The sequence below is a fragment of the Trematomus bernacchii genome, unplaced genomic scaffold, assembly GCF_902827165.1.
Source record: "Trematomus bernacchii unplaced genomic scaffold, fTreBer1.1, whole genome shotgun sequence".
In the NCBI taxonomy this organism is placed as follows: Eukaryota; Metazoa; Chordata; class Actinopteri; order Perciformes; family Nototheniidae; genus Trematomus; species Trematomus bernacchii.
This window is the reverse complement of record NW_022987564.1, coordinates 7,711,986-7,730,032: the sequence shown is the minus strand read 5'-3', so window position 1 is coordinate 7,730,032 and position 18,047 is coordinate 7,711,986. Positions and strand designations below refer to the sequence as shown.

The following is an 18,047-nucleotide window of genomic DNA, read 5'->3' as shown; positions in this document are numbered from 1 at the left end:
ATACACAGCATAGTCTGCACTCAATTTATTTTGCACAAAAACAATACCTAACATATCAATGATTACGTGTCTTAAAAAAGTAACGTATTCAGATTACTTTTAGAATACTTTATTTTTCCATAACAGATGGGTATGTTTTGGTGAACAGGAGACACTTATTTTACTGTTTTAATGGCTTATCAAGAGCACAACTCAAACACAACATCTTTGTGTCATTCTGGACAGCTCCCTCTCATCTGCACCCCACATAAAAAACATCACCCGGACTGCATTATTTGTAATAAACCTTTCCTTAGAATATGTTATGAATTGTCAGGTGTCCTTGGGTGCTTTGAAAGGCGCCCCTAAATAGAATGAATTATCATTATTATTTATTATCTGAAACGACGTAATAACTTTTAAAACTGTTTCCAGTCACTTGCCCCATGCATTCAGCAGCAGCAGGCCATTCACTTTGATTTGATCCCGTTATGAAATGCAACATTAACGTTATTTTGCACATTTTATCGAACCATCTCCGTTTCTAACTTTCAATATATTTTAAAAGAGATCTCTCTCTCTGATCTGCGTGCGGGGGCGGGCTGTATCTGTCTCTCTCGCTCACAGACATGCTGCAGCGCTGTGCAGTGTGCACACAGTTCTGCTGGTAATGAATATTACATTTTATGAGGAAACTTTTCCACCAATAATTCCAATAAGTATTCCAAAATGTATTCACTTCAGGTTTACGAAAGTAACTGTAATCAGATTACTCGTTTTTCAAATATAACGCGAGCTGAATATAGTTACTTGATTTTTGTATTCTGCTTGAGCGCCACGGTCTCTGAACAAATGAGACACACTGGTTCTGTGCTCCCAGTGGGCAGGATGAACATGAATGAGTCCGTCCACTCAGGGTTAAAAGCTCTGTTCTCACTGTCCACTTTCCTCTTCTTGGAGAGCGCCATGTGTAATTATTTGTCTCTCCCTGTCTGCCGCTAACACACCTGTTCACTGTCCTCTCCGTCTTCTCTGCCTGTATCGCTAATTATTCTCTTTACTCACTTTCCTCTCCGCCGCGCTCTCATCTCTTCTGTGTTTCTCTCCCTGTATCGCTCACTCGTCTCTTTCGCCCCCTGTCGGCGGCGGTTAAAATAGAATCACCCCGTCAAAATTGAAATCCCCTATTAATGTATTGATCAGTGGTGAGCCTGTGAGGGCCTAAGATATTCTAAAAAATAATATTTGAAAACATTAAAAAAAAACATTTTTTATATATTTTTTTTGTTACATTTTTCATTAGTTTTACCAAAATAACTTGATTTAATTGTATTTAAAATAACATTTCCAAAGAAATAAATACTTCGAATCTGCCTGTTTAGTTTCTGTTGGAATGTGAAGGGTTAAATGCCGTCTCTGCGAGTTACTGTGAAGACGGGAGAGCTTGTTGGTCCCTCTGTACATTCACAGAGGGCCCGCTATAGTAACTCAACGAGAGAGTAATGTCAAATGACAGTACAATTGACCAATCATATCTTCCCTCTAAGTGGGTGGGCTTTATTTTCGCGGACTTTATGACAAGTTCCGCCCGCTGTGAGGTTTATGCAAGTGGTGCAGTGACGCGTCCTAAAACCCGGAAGTAAGCTGCGCTCGGGTTCCCTCGACAGAAAAGCAATGGGATTTCTCATGGATGTAATAGCTCGAAATAAGGTCTGTGGAAAACAAACCTGTTAGATAAATGCACGTTTTGTTCAGCCAGATAATATCCACATGTCTACCTTACTTTTATTATTTTCGAATCATAAATCTAATCGATAGATTTATGATCGATAGATTTATGATTAGCATAAGTTCGTTCATGATGGCTCATGTTGATGGTTAATAATTTCGCAATGATGTCATCACCGAGTCATTTTCAAGATTGAGTTACAATGATAAATTGGAGTGGCAAAGGATCAGCTGCATGACCCGCCATCAAGTGCTTCATCCAAAAGGACAGCAGGATGGACTTTGTGTTTAAGTGATATGATCATCAAAGGTAGGACTAAGTAATTTTCAATGTGGGCGGCCGTGCCGACTTAATTCATTTTTAATTGTTACTTGGCTGTGGGTGCCCTGTTATGATAGGTGTTTATATAAATGTTGTTCTTTTGTGTGGTAGAGGGTCGCTGTCATTGATGCGTTTTGCACCCCGGGCCGTTGTTTTGATATTCCGCTGAAGTATACGCTGTGACGTAATAACTCTTCTTTTTTTTCGAGGGAAGGGGGGGGGGGTCAGAGGACCTAGGTATAAAAGTCACAGCTCGCCACTGGTATTGATTATAGGTCCGGGTCCGTATAGGTCGGCGTCTGGGTCCGGACCGCGGTCCGCCTGTTGCCGACCCCTGCTGTAGATGGAGACGAGAAACAACTCGGCCGGACAATATATGTGGTTATGTTTGGGAGATATTTTTTTTGTTCTCCATATCTAGAATTCTCAGGATTTCCCATTTGATAACGTTTCTTTTTTCTTTATTGTTCTTGCTGGGAAAAAATTTGAGGCAAGCCACGCCACGGACAATAATATCATTGTGTAACCATATGGGACATTAACGTTTTATTTTTATTGAGCCATAACATGTTCAGGGCTGTTACATTACCTAGCTGATATTTCAAACTAGGATGTCGCTATATTCAGCATTGCCTGGTCAGCTGAAGAGAAGGAGCTATATTGAGTTAATTGTTCAGTTCTCATGGGGGGCTCGCATGGTAAGCAGTTTAGGAGAAGAGGTTTGCTGGAAGTGCAAGCAGTCTCCATGCGGGAGACAAGCATAACGTTTGTCGTGTTGTCATTGTGTTTTATGTTTGTGAAAATGTATGTGTACAAGTGCTCATCCTCCCCTTCCCACCCTTTTTTGTTTTGTTTTTGTTTTTTGGCTACAACCCTTTTACCAAACTCAGGGACTCCCCAATGCAGTATCATAATTTGAAGGACCATATCGATGGCGTCTGTAGATAAAGGTATAGGCAGGGCGGACACCACGATGGTGAGTTGGAATGTAAGGGGATTGAATCACCCGGTTAAGCAAAGCAAGGTGTTTTCTCATCTAAACAAATTCAAAACTGAAATAGCATATTTACAGGAAACTCATTTATTAAATAAAGACCAGCTAATGCTTCAAAGAGCAGGATTTACACAGGTTTTCCACTCCGATTTTAATAGCAAGAGCAGGGGGGTAGCTATTCTCCTGCACAGAGATGTGCAGTTTGAAGAGTCAAAATCCATAAGGGACAAAAATGGTCGTTACATAATTATTCAAGGTAAACTGTTCAATAAGCCAGTAGTGCTTGCGAATGTGTATGCCCCAAATTGGGATGACGTTGATTTCTTCAGGAATCTTTTCTCACTGTTGCCAGGCCTAGACTCGCATGAATTAATATTAGGGGGGGACCTAAATTGTGTCCTAGACTCTGTGCTAGATCGTTCTGGCAGTAAGGTCACCACACCTAATAAATCAGCAAGCTGCATAAATACATTCCTTCAAGCCTACGGAGTGGTTGACCCCTGGAGATGTAAATACCCGAATTCCAAACAGTTCTCTTTTTTCTCCCCAGTACACCAAACGTACTCTAGAATTGATTGTTTTTTAATAGACCAAAAACTATTGCCCATAACTACACAGGTGGAATACAACAGTATAGTCATATCAGACCATTGCCCAGTACTTTTGAAGCTCCGTTTTCCAGAAAATATACTCCGCCAACGCGTATGGCGCCTTAATCCTAGGCTGCTTGCGGAAAAAAACTTTGTTGACTTTATAAACACACAAATAGATTTCTTTCTCGAAACCAATGAGTCCCCAGAGATAAGTTATTTCACACTATGGGAAACCATGAAAGCATATGTAAAGGGGCAAGTGATATCTTATAACGCTGGTGAAACTAAAAGGAAATTCAAAGCTACAGAATTGATTGATAGGATTAAAGTGATTGACCGATTACATTCAGTATCGCCTTCGGAGAATCTTTACAAGGAGAGAATTTCGCTTCAGACAGAATTTGATTCTCTGTCCAATGGGGACGCTGTAGATCTTCACTTAAAATCACGCTTTAATATCTACGAACATGGGGAGCGTGCAAGCAAGCTTTTGTGCCATCAACTTAAACAGTCAGCAGCAGCAGGTTTTATATCTGCAATAAAAGATGAGGAAGGTAATATTGTCACAGACCAAAAAAACATTAATGCCCAGTTCCAGTCTTTCTATGAGAATCTGTACACCTCGGGGGCAAGTAGCAAGGAATTAGTAGATGACTTATTTAGTAAAATTGAAATGCCCTCCTTGGATGAATCAGACAAATCTGGACTGGAGAGAAATATAACTTTAACAGAGATTGACAACGCAATTAAAACAAAATGTTTGCCCCTAAACTACTGCCGCTATTAGTAAAGGTATTCGAGGAGGTCCTGGTTAGGAAGGCTCTTCCCCCAACTATGACGCAGGCCTCTATCTCACTATTACTCAAAAAGAATAAAGATCCGTTGTGTGAATCATATCGCCCCATTAGTCTTTTATGTTGCGACTATAAAATTCTAACCAAGGTCCTAGCAGGGAGGCTTGAGAAAATTATGCCTAAATTGATACATCCAGATCAGACTGGTTTCATTGTGGGTAGACAACTTTCAAGCAACCTCCGCCGTGTGTTCAATGTTATCTACCAGCCCAACAATGTCGAACCTGAACTTATTATATCCTTGGATGCACAGAAGGCATTTGATAGGATTGAATACAATTACCTGTTCACTGCGCTCGAGAAGTTCGGCTTCGGCCCTACTCTTTGTTGGCTGATCAAGATCCTTTATACAGCGCCTAAAGCTTCAATTCAAACTAATGGGATAATGTCTCATTATTTCCCACTTTTCCGTGGGACACGACAGGGTTGTCCACTGAGCCCCCAGATATTCGATATTGCTATAGAGCCCCTGGCAATAATGTTAAGAGAGACCGCTAGTCTAATTGGAGTGCAAAGGGGGGGAGAATTGCATAAATTGTCGCTCTATGCGGATGATCATCTTCTTTCGGATCCCCATGCCACTATACCCATTGCCTTGGAACTTATCGCCGAGTTTGGCCGGGTGTCGGGCTATAAATTGAACCTGAGTAAAAGTGTTCTATTCCCCATAAATGATAAAGCACGTCAAATGTCACATCAGAACTTCCCTTTCACTGTGTGTAAGGACAGCTTTACATACCTAGGTGTCTGTGTCACTTACAAATACAAAGATCTGATGGACAATAATTTTAAAAGTGCTTGATAAGGCTAAACTGGACATGGAGAGATGGTCGACTCTCCCCCTGTCACTAGCTGGCAGGGTTAATTCTGTTAAAATGACGATCATGCCCAGGTTCTTATTTCTGTTTCAGGCAATCCCAATCTTCATCCCTAAATCCTTCTTTAGGGAATTAAATAAATACACTTCCACTTTTATTTGGAATAAAGCTGTACCTCGAATTAGGAAAGAGTATTTGGAAAGGCCAAAGGGGGAGGGTGGTTTGTCCTTACCCAATTATTTGTATTATTATTGGGCTGCCAACATCCACAAGCTGATGTTTTGGGTTGATGTGACGGACGAATCCCCAGTTTGGTCTATAATGGAGCAGCATTCAAGTAATCCAGTGTCACTTTGCTCTTTAATTTGCGCTTCACTACCCTTGAGTAAAAACTACTGGACGAATAACCCAGTCATCCAAGGCTCTCTAAAGATATGGACTCAGTTTAGAATTCATTTCAAACACAAACGGGCACTTATTGCTTCCTCAATTCTGGCAAATGTAAATTTTTCTCCATCTCTCACTGATCCATCTTTTCGGTTATGGCATGGGAGAGGGATTAGGTGTGTTAAAGATCTTTTTAAAAATGTACACTTTATTTCTTTTGAGCAGTTAAAGAAGGATTTCAATATCCCACAGTCATGTTTCTTCAGATATTTGCAGATACGTAGTTATGTCAGGACCCACTTCTCTCTAGCAGCCCCACAGAGTACCTGGATTGATGACTGTTTAAATATGGATCCCTGTGACAGGGGTCTGGTGTCTGTATTATATGACAATATTCAGAGGGTCGCCGCTCCGTCGCTTAATCACTTAATGAGGCAATGGGAGGAAGAGCTGGGAATAACTATATCAGATACTATTTGGCAGGCAGCAATTCGGTTTGTCCACTCATCCTCAATGTGCATTAGACATGGGCTGCTACAATTTAAGGTTTTGCATAAGTTACATCTATCTGCAAGTAAACTGGCCAGATTTTACCCAGGTCTAGACCCAACCTGCATCAGGTGCAGTCGGGACCCGGCCAGCCTAAGTCACATGTTTTGGCTCTGTCCAAAACTGGCCCCTTTTTGGACTGGTATATTTAAAACCTTTTCGTACACGTGTAACACGGCTGTGGATGCTAACCCATTGACTGCATTATTTGGCGTGGTCACACAGGAGACACGAATAACAACTGATCAGGCTGAGGCTGTGGCATTCTCTACCCTACTTGCTAGACGTCTGATACTCTTTAGTTGGAAGAAGGCTGCACCGCCGTCTCACAAGCGCTGGGTAGAGGAAGTAATGTCCCATCTTAAACTTGAGCAGCTAAAGCACACTACCCGGGGCTCTATCACAAAGTACTATAAGGTCTGGCAACCATTTCTGTCCTACTTTGAGAACGAATTCTCTAACATTAAAATAACGTAGCCAACCCCCTCCACATTGTTTTTTATTCAATTATGTTTTCATTTTTACTTTTGGTTATTTAACCATGTAGCTTTTCATTTAATAATTTATGTGTATGTTTACTTTCTATATACATATTTTGTATCTCTTCTGGATGTCAATTGATATTTTGTATACTTTCTGTGTGTGCTGTATTTTTTAATGTTGAGTGCTGCTGTTTGTTATATGTGGTAAATCAATAAAAATATTTGAATAATAAAAAAAAAAGTACAAGTTTAACATTGTTATGTATTTGTATGTAGATACAAAATATGCATATATTTCAAACATGGTGCTCAGAAAAAAAGACCCTTTAACTTACCGTCATCTTGTCTTGAGGCTGGACTGGTGTAGGTAACGTTCTGTCTTAAAACCTCTGCAGTGTGTGTTGTAGAGGTTGAGGAGACATGCACGTCTCTTGTTCTTAATAAAGCCTTCTGAATTCCTACAGCGAAGAATAAAGAGAGAGACAGTCAAGACAAAGACCATACAGTACTGTATCAAACAGTCTGTGTTAGATCCCAGGTTACCCCTGTTCAGGTGGTACTGGACCTGCTCTCTGTTGAAAGGGTCCGGTTCTCAGCCCTAATGGCACCACTCAGAGTTAACGGAAAGAAACTGTTCCAGCTGGTGGCAAGGAGATACGCCTACGTGGCTCACACTGATAAGCACCAGAATAAAAAGCCATAAAGCCCTTTCTATTTAAATGTTAAGATTATATCAGAGATAACCCGGGCTAGCAATTTCTCCCTTTCCTGCTGAACTGAAGAGCGTGTAGAAAATCCTGTGATCTTATGCAAAGTCTTTTAAAGTCTTGGAAGCAAAAGATTTTTGATAATCCAAATCGTAACCCACAACTGGTTGGTAAATGATTAATCCTCCCGATGTTCGATGCAGTGTGTTCTCTATCACAGTTTCAGATGCTCCCTTACACATTCTCATATGAAGAAGGAAGTCAGGCAAGGTCATCCTGTGATGTAGTTCGTCCATAGGAGCAAACCAAACTGGTTTGAAGATCAGTGTGGGGAGAAGATCCCCCTTGTTCTAAACTCATGCTTTTAAACCACACATGACATAGTCTTGTGACAGTGTGTGTGTGTCAGTTACTTCATGACAGCTGGTGTGTATTGTGTGTGTGTGGAGAGGGTTTCCTCTTCCGCTTCCCCTACATCTCTTCATCAAGGTAACCCAGGCTCTGAACTCTGCAGCCATTATACTAAACTTACTTAACTTTCACTTATTGTACTTTTTCACCACTATTTCTACAATTAGTAAACTTATAAGCACATTTATAAATCATTACATTCATATGATCAATTATAATGAATTCAAACATCTCTATAATGAATTCAAACATAATCGATCCTTTTCTACACTTGTTTTGGTGCGTTATATCTTCATGCTTTAAAAGCAGGAAGATCCCAACTCACTGGACAATGGGGATGATATAATACACAGATCCCAGAGTAGAACATGATTACGGTTTTATTATTTATACAAGTGTCAACTTAAATGTGTTTAAGGGGTAAAATAAGGAAATTAAACTAGTTAAAAAAAATTTATAAAGCAAGCCTTAAACCCTGACCAACGTTTTATTTTTAAATTGAGTGTGATTGATTTATGAATATGATTATGCATTTACCGGTTCTAAAATAATATCAATAGCAAAACACACTGTTTTACACTCTATAAAAAAAGAATACTTACCAACTTTAGGAGTTGTGGAGTTACGTGATGGCTCTGATGGATTTGTGTGCGTGTTCAGTTTAGGAGCTTTTGGCGCTTTACTCTTTTGAACATTTGGTGCAACATCAGCTGTTGAAGCCACTGAATTCTTCATAGCTGCAGTCTCTACAAAGGCTTCAGTATTATCACATTTCACTGCCATTTTAATATCGGCTACAGATGTTACGGGATGGGTTTGAGACGGGAACAAAGCTGTAGAGACATTTTCAGAGTTTCTGGAGGCGTTTTCCTTTTTGGAAGCAGGTGCAGTTTTGGAGGTGGCTTCATGCACTACCATGGACTCTTTGTTAGAAGCTGTGGCAGCTTTATATGAAGTCTTAGCTGTAACATTGGCTGCAGCTCCAGTAATATTTTCCAGAGGTTTGGGCAATGTTGCAGATTTAGTTGTTGACATCGTACTTGAGATGGATGCAGTTGAGGTGGTGGTGGTTGCTGCTGGTTCAGAGGTGGTGGCAGTAGAGATAGAGAGAGTTGCTCTACGTCCATTGGCAGTTTCTCCCATGGTGGATATGGAGCTGGCTGCTGTTGATTTGGCTGGCATGGAAGTCTTTGGCGTGGTTTCATTAAAACATGAAGTTGGTGCAGTTTTGCATGTCCCCTCTTTTTGGGAAATGGCAGCTATTTTAAAAGGTGCAAACGTTTTGTTTGAAAAGATTTCAGCTTTGTCCACGCTGCTTTTGGAAACAGTCAGGCAGGAGTCTTCTGAATCCTCATCAACCTCCATATTCACCTTCTTTGAAATGAACAAAACAATATTTTGTAGACTGCTCAGTTGTGCAGCTGCCAAAAAGCCACAAATCAAAACAGCTGCATTTCATGCTACATCAGTTTCATCAGCTCAGCATGCATTTAGACCCGATTGATGTTAAACAGACTGACCTGGTAGTCGTCCTTCACAGAACCGAGCTGATGTTGAGCAGCCGATGTGTCCACAGGTTGAACACTAGACGGAGCTGAGGTAGAAGGTCTTTCATACCTTCTGATGTTCATTTGATCCTGAAGTTCCTTAACCGTCTTTACGGCTTTTTCAGATGATAGAAAATACAGAAGGAATACTTTACAGTAGAAGCTCTCTAGACTTTTAAAATCATATGTTAATTGAATGATATGAGCTTCAACCAAAACTACTAACAACATACAATCTCAAAATAAGGGATGGATGTAGACTCACCTGATTTAAAGTTTTGTACCAAGATTTCATCGTAAATCTCTTTCTCCAGATACACAACCTGGAGTCCAGATATGAACAACAATAAGTAAAACTTGTTATTTAATTCTGTTTGAATCTTTCAACTATGGCCACATTTAATACTTTCTTTGGTTCAATAAGTAACCATTATTACAATGTCCACAAATATAATAATAATGACCAAACCTGAGCCTCTCCATATCCATTCTGTTGTTCAAACAAAGCAGCCACATCTCTGATTGCCTTCACCTGTTGCATCTCTGGTAGAGGCGGGAGTTTCTGGAACTTCTAAAGTCAAAAACACACAAATGGAAAAGCATTTTTACAACAAAACAGATATCAGTTCTTGTGTATAAAATATGGTAGAAATACATTCTAAAAGAAAGGTTTCTGAGAGGTAATGAAGATGTTTAGTTACTATTAATAGCTATGAGTAAGTAGCCTGCAATGTGAGCTGCTATGATATTCATTTTAAGACTTTTTAAAAGTATGTATTAAAGTTAACAGATATGGTTCTAAACTGTATTGAAGTAAACATGTATTATTTTGAACTGTATTTTAGTGAACATGTATAGTTTGAACTGTTTTAAGTAATCCTATATATATATATATATTCTCTTCTCACTTACACTCACTGACCCAGATATCCTGCTACACACACATACACCTCCTCCCACCAGCACACACACATATTCTTTTCAAGGTCCTTTCTGGGCATCAATATATCTGTGTACAATGTTTGGTTGTCTGGGAAAGAATAGTTTGTGTGAAATATTCCTTGGGAAAGTAAAGGAGTGAATACAGGTGCAGAGATAAAGATTGACTCTGTCCTTGTGTACTTCCGAATCTCACGCTCTGTTCAGAAGAAACATACTTTTTTCCCAGAACTCTGATTCGCTGTATTGGACCCGACCAGAAGTGAATCCAACCAGTAAAAACACCTGGGGGAGTGAGCAGCTCAACACATCTCCGCCCCACAAATGTTTATGAATACTGTTGTTTATTCATGCAAAATGCTTCCTGTTTCTGACTGGCTGGTCCCGATACCTGTAATGCACGGCAGTAGAACTGGAAGTCCAGAGTACTCTGTAAACTTGTATAAGTGTTTTTTACCAGTAAAATCAGATTATTGTTATAACCTTTATTCCGGTGTTTTGAACTCCTCCTTTTATTAAATATAACTAGGCTCATCTAACGAACGGCGCGTAGCGGAGGTGGGCTTTAAGCCACCACCACGGTGTTTGCTACAACAGTATTCAATCATATAAGTTGTGTATCTAGCAGCTGAAGGGGTAAAATGAAGACTTCAATGACTGAAATGATGTCCGGCATTTATTGTAAATGTGAAGCTGTGTCCTAAGGGAATAGGTCAGGATCAAGTCCATCTTAGAGCAATATTCACATGGTATATGTACATATAAAAAAACTGATATTAGGAAAAGGTGAAACCCTGAGGGAAAAGAACTAGCCTCTGGAAGTGCCCAATCAATTAATCTAACTTTGTATGGATTTATGTACATCATGAGAATTTGACTGACTGGATTTTAAGAATGACACATAGCATACAAGACAAGACAGACCCATAAAGTGTTTAAACATTTACTCACCATCAGATACAACTTCTGGTGGTAGATTCCAGAAACATGGCTGATGATGTCCTTCTCGGGGATCTTCAGAGAGCAGCACTCACACAGGTAGATGGGGTCACGCTCATCACATTGGAGTTCAACAAGTCCACTCAGGCCTAGAAGACACATTGTTCACCTTTAACATATGTTCTTATTGAATGATCAGCTAAATGTAAACAAATGGCATGAGCAATCAAAAAGTATATAGTTAAAAGTGCTTTCTCTTTTCTTTCTCTCTCCATTTCCTCCATCATTAAAAAGCAATCTCTTTAAATGTTTTTAAAAAGGCACTGACCAATCACAGGGTGTCGAGTCTTCTTTTTGAGAAACTGCCACAGCTGGTTTTTTTGGCAGTTCACGTTTGAAGACCCTGTAACAACCACGGACCGAGATATTTGATTAAAAACACTGAGGCAAATCTTACACAAACCAAAATACAGCATTAACATACTTTCATCCTTTGCTGGCTCCTGACCTGGTTTGCCACTTTCTCCCCGGTTTGTGGCAGTAACCTGCATTTGAGATTCTGATGAGTCTTTTTTGGAGGAGACGATTCCTTTTGTCTGTTTCTTTACTTGCTTCACATCCTGAACAGGACAAGGGTCCTCCTGTGAGATTATCCTCTTCTGTTTCAGGATTTCTTTGCCACTTTTGTTCCTCTCTTTTACCCTCTCCGTTTCATCCGTTTCATCCTTTTTGTTGCAGGTTTCTGGGGTCTCCCTACTTGGTTTCTGGCATGTCTCACTACCGTCAGTCTTTATCTCCTCCAAACCATCTCTTGAAAACTCTTTTCTCTTCTCTGATTCTTTTTCACTTGGTGTAGGCATCTCCTTGTTTCCCTTTTCCACACTTTGTCCACTTTTTGCAAATTGTGTATTGGTGATTTCAGCACCAACTTTTACTGAATCCTCAACAACCTCCATATTCACCTCCTTTGAAATGAAATGAACAAAACAATATTTTGTAGACTGCTCAGTTGTGCAGCTGCCAAAAAGCCACAAATCAAAACAGCTGCATTTCATGCTACATCAGTTTCATCAGCTCAGCATGCATTTAGACCCGATTGATGTTAAACAGACTGACCTGGTAGTCGTCCTTCACAGAACCGAGCTGATGTTGAGCAGCCGATGTGTCCACAGGTTGAACACTAGACGGAGCTGAGGTAGAAGGTCTTTCATACCTTCTGATGTTCATTTGATCCTGAAGTTCCTTAACCGTCTTTACGGCTTTTTCAGATGATAGAAAATACAGAAGGAATACTTTACAGTAGAAGCTCTCTAGACTTTTAAAATCATATGTTAATTGAATGATATGAGCTTCAACCAAAACTACTAACAACATACAATCTCAAAATAAGGGATGGATGTAGACTCACCTGATTTAAAGTTTTGTACCAAGATTTCATCGTAAATCTCTTTCTCCAGATACACAACCTGGAGTCCAGATATGAACAACAATAAGTAAAACTTGTTATTTAATTCTGTTTGAATCTTTCAACTATGGCCACATTTAATACTTTCTTTGGTTCAATAAGTAACCATTATTACAATGTCCACAAATATAATAATAATGACCAAACCTGAGCCTCTCCATATCCATTCTGTTGTTCAAACAAAGCAGCCACATCTCTGATTGCCTTCACCTGTTGCATCTCTGGTAGAGGCGGGAGTTTCTGGAACTTCTAAAGTCAAAAACACACAAATGGAAAAGCATTTTTACAACAAAACAGATATCAGTTCTTGTGTATAAAATATGGTAGAAATACATTCTAAAAGAAAGGTTTCTGAGAGGTAATGAAGATGTTTAGTTACTATTAATAGCTATGAGTAAGTAGCCTGCAATGTGAGCTGCTATGATATTCATTTTAAGACTTTTTAAAAGTATGTATTCAATCATATAAATTGTGTATCTAGCAGCTGAAGGGGTAAAATGAAGACTTCAATGACTGAAATGATGTCCGGCATTTATTGTAAATGTGAAGCTGTGTCCTAAGGGAATAGGTCAGGATCAAGTCAATCTTAGAGCAATATTCACATGGTATATGTACATATAAAAAAACTGATATTAGGAAAAGGTGAAACCCTGAGGGAGAATAACTAGCCTCTGGAAGTGCCCAATCAATTAATCTAACTTTGTATGCATTTATGTACATCATGAGAATTTGACTGACTGGATTTTAAGAATGACACATACAGTGCATGAAATTAAGGATTTTGGGAGATGGCCCTGTGGGCCATCTAAGCTAATTTACAGATGGCCCTGAGCCCAAGAGATTGCCCTGAAAAATGCACGTGGACGAAATGACGCACGAAGGGTTTGGGGGGCCTCCCCCTAGAAAATTTAGATTTTTGCAGGTCTTAGATGCTGTCTGGTGCATTCTCTAGACTGAATTATAAGATGAACCACCACAATATTATATTGTACAATTTCAATTTTATTCTTCATTTCACTTGTTTGTTTGCATGAGTTCTTGTTTGTGTTTGCTCACTTGCATGCCCTGCATAGCTATAAGAAATACTTAAGTTGTTGTTCAAGACACTTTCCATCTGATGAAGGCAAATGCCTTCCCAGATGTAAAAAAGTAGAAAACATTACATTCAGTTATAACTGCCAAAACAAACATTTACACTATTATGGCCCCTGTTAAAAATGTTTGTAATGTTATCTACTGTTAGTCTGGGAGACTGTATGGGTTGATTGTGCGTTGATCTGTTGGTAATGCCTCGGGGTTCCGGTGGGCATGTAAACAAATGCATAATGCTGCGCTATACTTTGTGGCCTCACCCGGTTGCATAGCGACACTTATTGTTTAGGTGTCTTTTAATAAGCAGGTAGTCATATCATTAGCTAGAACTAGCTAGATCTGATCGATATGGACATAAACGCGAGTGAAGTCTAATCTGACGGGAGAGAGAGATCAGCTGCTGCTGACGAGTCGACACGCAGCTCTGCATGATCACCTGCAGCGGCGAGCAGAGCAAAACACACTTCAGGTTAGAACATCACACGTAGCTATTTTAATTACCTCTCAAACTACCTAAACTAGTTATAGATATGTTTAGTTTGACTGTTGGGTCACTCATTACTGGATCCGCGAGCTGCATGATACTGGCGGGCTGTCAGGAGAGGGAGAGAGCGCTCCGTTTATTATTCCCGTGTTATTGTAAGTTACTGTACACTTTTGAATAATGTAGTTAATCTACTATAATTAGTTTGTTTAATATCGAATCATATCAATTTGTTTTAAAGCTCAATAAATAACAAAGAAGACCTTTGACCGGCACTTTTCTAATTTTGTCCGGAAGATTTAACTTTAACGGACCGCCGAAAAAATATTCTAACGGGAACTCTGGGCGACGTCCATGAAGAAAGACGGGTTGACCGACTTTTGGCAACTTTTTCATCGTTTTCCAACCGATTTGACTGCTGTCAGGCACTGACACGTCTCCACAATTGCCATAATAGATTGCCCGATCGGGCAACCAGTAGGTGAGGCCTCATTGCCCGAGCTAAATACTAGATTGCCTCGGGCCATCGGGCAGTCGTTAATGTCGAGCCCTGCACATAGCATACAAGACAAGACAGACCCATAAAGTGTTTAAACATTTACTCACCATCAGATACAACTTCTGGTGGTAGATTCCAGAAACATGGCTGATGATGTCCTTCTCGGGGATCTTCAGAGAGCAGCACTCACACAGGTAGATGCGGTCATGCTCATCACATTGGAGTTCAACAAGTCCACTCAGGCCTAGAAGACACATTGTTCACCTTTAACATATGTTCTTATTGAATGATCAGCTAAATGTAAACAAATGGCATGAGCAATCAAAAAGTATATAGTTAAAAGTGCTTTCTCTTTTCTTTCTCTCTCCATTTCCTCCATCATTAAAAAGCAATCTCTTTAAATGTTTTTAAAAAGGCACTGACCAATCACAGGGTGTCGAGTCTTCTTTTTGAGAAACTGCCACAGCTGTTTTTTTTGGCAGTTCACGTTTGAAGACCCTGTAACAACCACGGACCGAGATATTTGATTAAAAACACTGAGGCAAATCTTACACAAACCAAAATACAGCATTAACATACTTTCATCCTTTGCTGGCTCCTGACCTGGTTTGCCACTTTCTCCCCGGTTTGTGGCAGTAACCTGCATTTGAGATTCTGATGAGTCTTTTTTGGAGGAGACGATTCCTTTTGTCTGTTTCTTTACTTGCTTCACATCCTGAACAGGACAAGGGTCCTCCTGTGAGATTATCCTCTTCTGTTTCAGGATTTCTTTGCCACTTTTGTTCCTCTCTTTTACCCTCTCCGTTTCATCCTTTTTGTTGCAGGTTTCTGGGGTCTCCCTACTTGGTTTCTGGCATGTCTCACTACCGTCAGTCTTTATCTCCTCCAAACCATCTCTTGAAAACTCTTTTCTCTTCTCTGATTCTTTTTCACTTGGTGTAGGAATCTCCTTGTTTCCCTTTTCCACACTTTGTCCACTTTTTGCAAATTGTGTATTGGTGATTTCAGCACCAACTTCTACTGGGATCGTTTTCAGGGTCGTCTCACTCTGGTCTGTAGACTTTTGACTTGTGTTCTCACAACACCCCATCATCCTTCCATTCTTCTGGCTGCTGTCTGTCACTTGTTTTGTGGGCACAGCTTTCAGAGTTTCTCTGGGGACTTAAAAACAAACATACATGACATCAAGTATGCATTTGATTATAATTATTGACTTTGTTTTTATCCAGTATCCACTCTATATGACTATAAACTGTCAAATAAAAAAAAAGTGAATGAGGTGAAAAGATTATTATTGGCAGTTTTCTAAGAAGCAAAATGGTCTCAAGATTTATTTTTCAACTCTAACCAATAAAATATGAAAAAAAAAAACATCGGAACCCAGACCTCAAATACTGCAAAGATAATGTTTCCATAACGCTACTGATACTAGGGTGATATTGAACTCAAAACAGTGCCATGACTCTCAACATTTTTATTTGGCTAGACTTACTCAGCTTCTTTCCAGGTATAATTGGGGCTGTAAGCACTGCTTGACAAATGGTCCACTTTCTACCTGCCAGGAGTTTTAATGCTGGAATAAAATAGAGTAATATTAGTTAAAATAAATCACAGTCACAGATGCCAATTTGCAACATAGTTTGCACTAAAAATACTCACTGGTAGAGTAAGAGCACGGATCCCAGATTGGCCTCTCCATATGTATAACCTTTAAAAGTCAGAGAATATGGAAACAAGAGAATAAGTGAAAGGCTAGAGTAGTGCTTCACGCAGATGATACAGAAATTACATTTCCTGTATAGACTACCTGTACACGTGATATGGGGTGAATGCGCCCCGCCTGTTTTGCAAAGTCCACCAACGTCTCTGCATCAGTGCTCGAATCCGTGGAGCCTGGATGGAAACTCTCCTACACAAACAGACACACAATGTGCATATACACACATGTTTAGTTTAGTCATTCTCTTGCTACACATGCTTGACAACATGTAAATGTGGACACACTAGTAATTTATCTTATATTTAGATTATCTTTTTGTTTATGATGTGGTCTGGATGAGGCAGAATGGAATGATTGACCCCTCGGTAGCTGAGTGGTTTACAGCGCATGAAATTAAAAAAATGTTTCCAGCATGGTTGTTGTTGTATGGCAAACCCCAATTTAAACAATCAAAACAAAAACAAAAATGCCACAAAAAAAAGAAAAGCATAGTTTAAAGTGGACCTATTATGCTATATTTGAATAATATAGTGTAGGACCATACCTATATAAGGCATATTTATACTTTTTTTTCCTTCAAAATACCAAACAGATCATGCATTTTAGCCATGCCTCATTTTGCTCAATTTGACATTTTTTAGATCTGTTTTAGCAAGGGCTGATTCTGTGAGAACAGCACCATCTAGAGGCCTGGCATATGTACTACAACGTCTCCAGCGCTTTCGAATGACAATGCCGTGGTTGTCTCCTCCTGATTGGTGGAGTTGGCCCAATAGCCGTAGCGCCACTGTCCTGACGTCAGGACAGTGTTCAAATCTGGATCAGTTTTTATCAGATCCGTTGCAGCCCCTTTTTTACAGATTTGGGTATGGAGGAAAATAGAGAGGGTTGTGTTTTCTGACACTTGGTGAGTTCCCTGGAACACCGGGGACACATATTCATGTATAAAAGACGTACAAAAGTGCATTTTGCATGATAGGTCCCCTTTAAAGTGGACCTATTATGCTATATTGGAAAAATATATTGTAGGACCATACCTATAAAAAACATGTCTGAAGTTTTTTGCTTCAAATACCAAACAGATCACCCATTGTAGCCATGCCTCATACTGCTCAAACCCCTCTTTTGCAGCCCTGTTAGAGAAACGCGGAATTTGGGTCCTTAGCTTGAAAAAAAAGAAAGAAGAGTAGGCTAATGCCTGATCAGAATTCTACCGGAGATAAAGTTAAATTCTGCTGTGATAAAACGCCATCCTGTTCTAAACCACATCAAGGATTATTTCTGAAACAGTATGGAGCTCAAATGCTTTTTCTCTTGCGGGTTTATCACAAGGTGAGTTCCTTTTTTTATTTCCTGCTTTTTAAACACATGTGCTCTCCAGTACAGGTTAGCTCTGAGTGTTAGCGAGGCTTGCTAATGTAAACAAAGACGAGATTACGTCCAAAACACGTCAGGCATTGTTTCTGATAGCAACACTCTGTGGATCCGCCGCCGATTTGACGTCATATCGGTAGCAAATCTGCATCTGCTCGCTGTAC

General features: G+C 39.8%; 1 protein-coding gene across 6 annotated transcripts in view; it reads right to left on the bottom strand.

Annotated features, from left to right (window-relative positions):
* The window catches only part of LOC117477789, a 41,736-nt gene that overhangs the window by 5,804 nt on the left and 17,885 nt on the right, over positions 1 to 18,047 (bottom strand). For 3 of the 6 annotated variants that reach the window (XM_034124529.1, XM_034124530.1, XM_034124535.1), the window contains exons 28-44: positions 16,597 to 16,698; positions 16,449 to 16,497; positions 16,282 to 16,362; positions 15,369 to 15,950; positions 15,213 to 15,287; positions 14,897 to 15,033; positions 12,862 to 12,963; positions 12,658 to 12,715; positions 12,366 to 12,508; positions 11,734 to 12,214; positions 11,578 to 11,652; positions 11,262 to 11,398; positions 9,841 to 9,942; positions 9,637 to 9,694; positions 9,345 to 9,487; positions 8,427 to 9,198; positions 7,042 to 7,164 (exon numbers count right to left, since the gene is read on the bottom strand). In XM_034124529.1, the coding sequence (XP_033980420.1) occupies positions 7,042 to 7,164; positions 8,427 to 9,198; positions 9,345 to 9,487; positions 9,637 to 9,694; positions 9,841 to 9,942; positions 11,262 to 11,398; positions 11,578 to 11,652; positions 11,734 to 12,214; positions 12,366 to 12,508; positions 12,658 to 12,715; positions 12,862 to 12,963; positions 14,897 to 15,033; positions 15,213 to 15,287; positions 15,369 to 15,950; positions 16,282 to 16,362; positions 16,449 to 16,497; positions 16,597 to 16,698 (3,220 nt within the window). The remainder of the gene's footprint in view (positions 1 to 7,041; positions 7,165 to 8,426; positions 9,199 to 9,344; positions 9,488 to 9,636; positions 9,695 to 9,840; positions 9,943 to 11,261; positions 11,399 to 11,577; positions 11,653 to 11,733; positions 12,215 to 12,365; positions 12,509 to 12,657; positions 12,716 to 12,861; positions 12,964 to 14,896; positions 15,034 to 15,212; positions 15,288 to 15,368; positions 15,951 to 16,281; positions 16,363 to 16,448; positions 16,498 to 16,596; positions 16,699 to 18,047) is intronic. The other 3 variants (XM_034124533.1, XM_034124532.1, XM_034124534.1) reach the window with 3 other exon arrangements.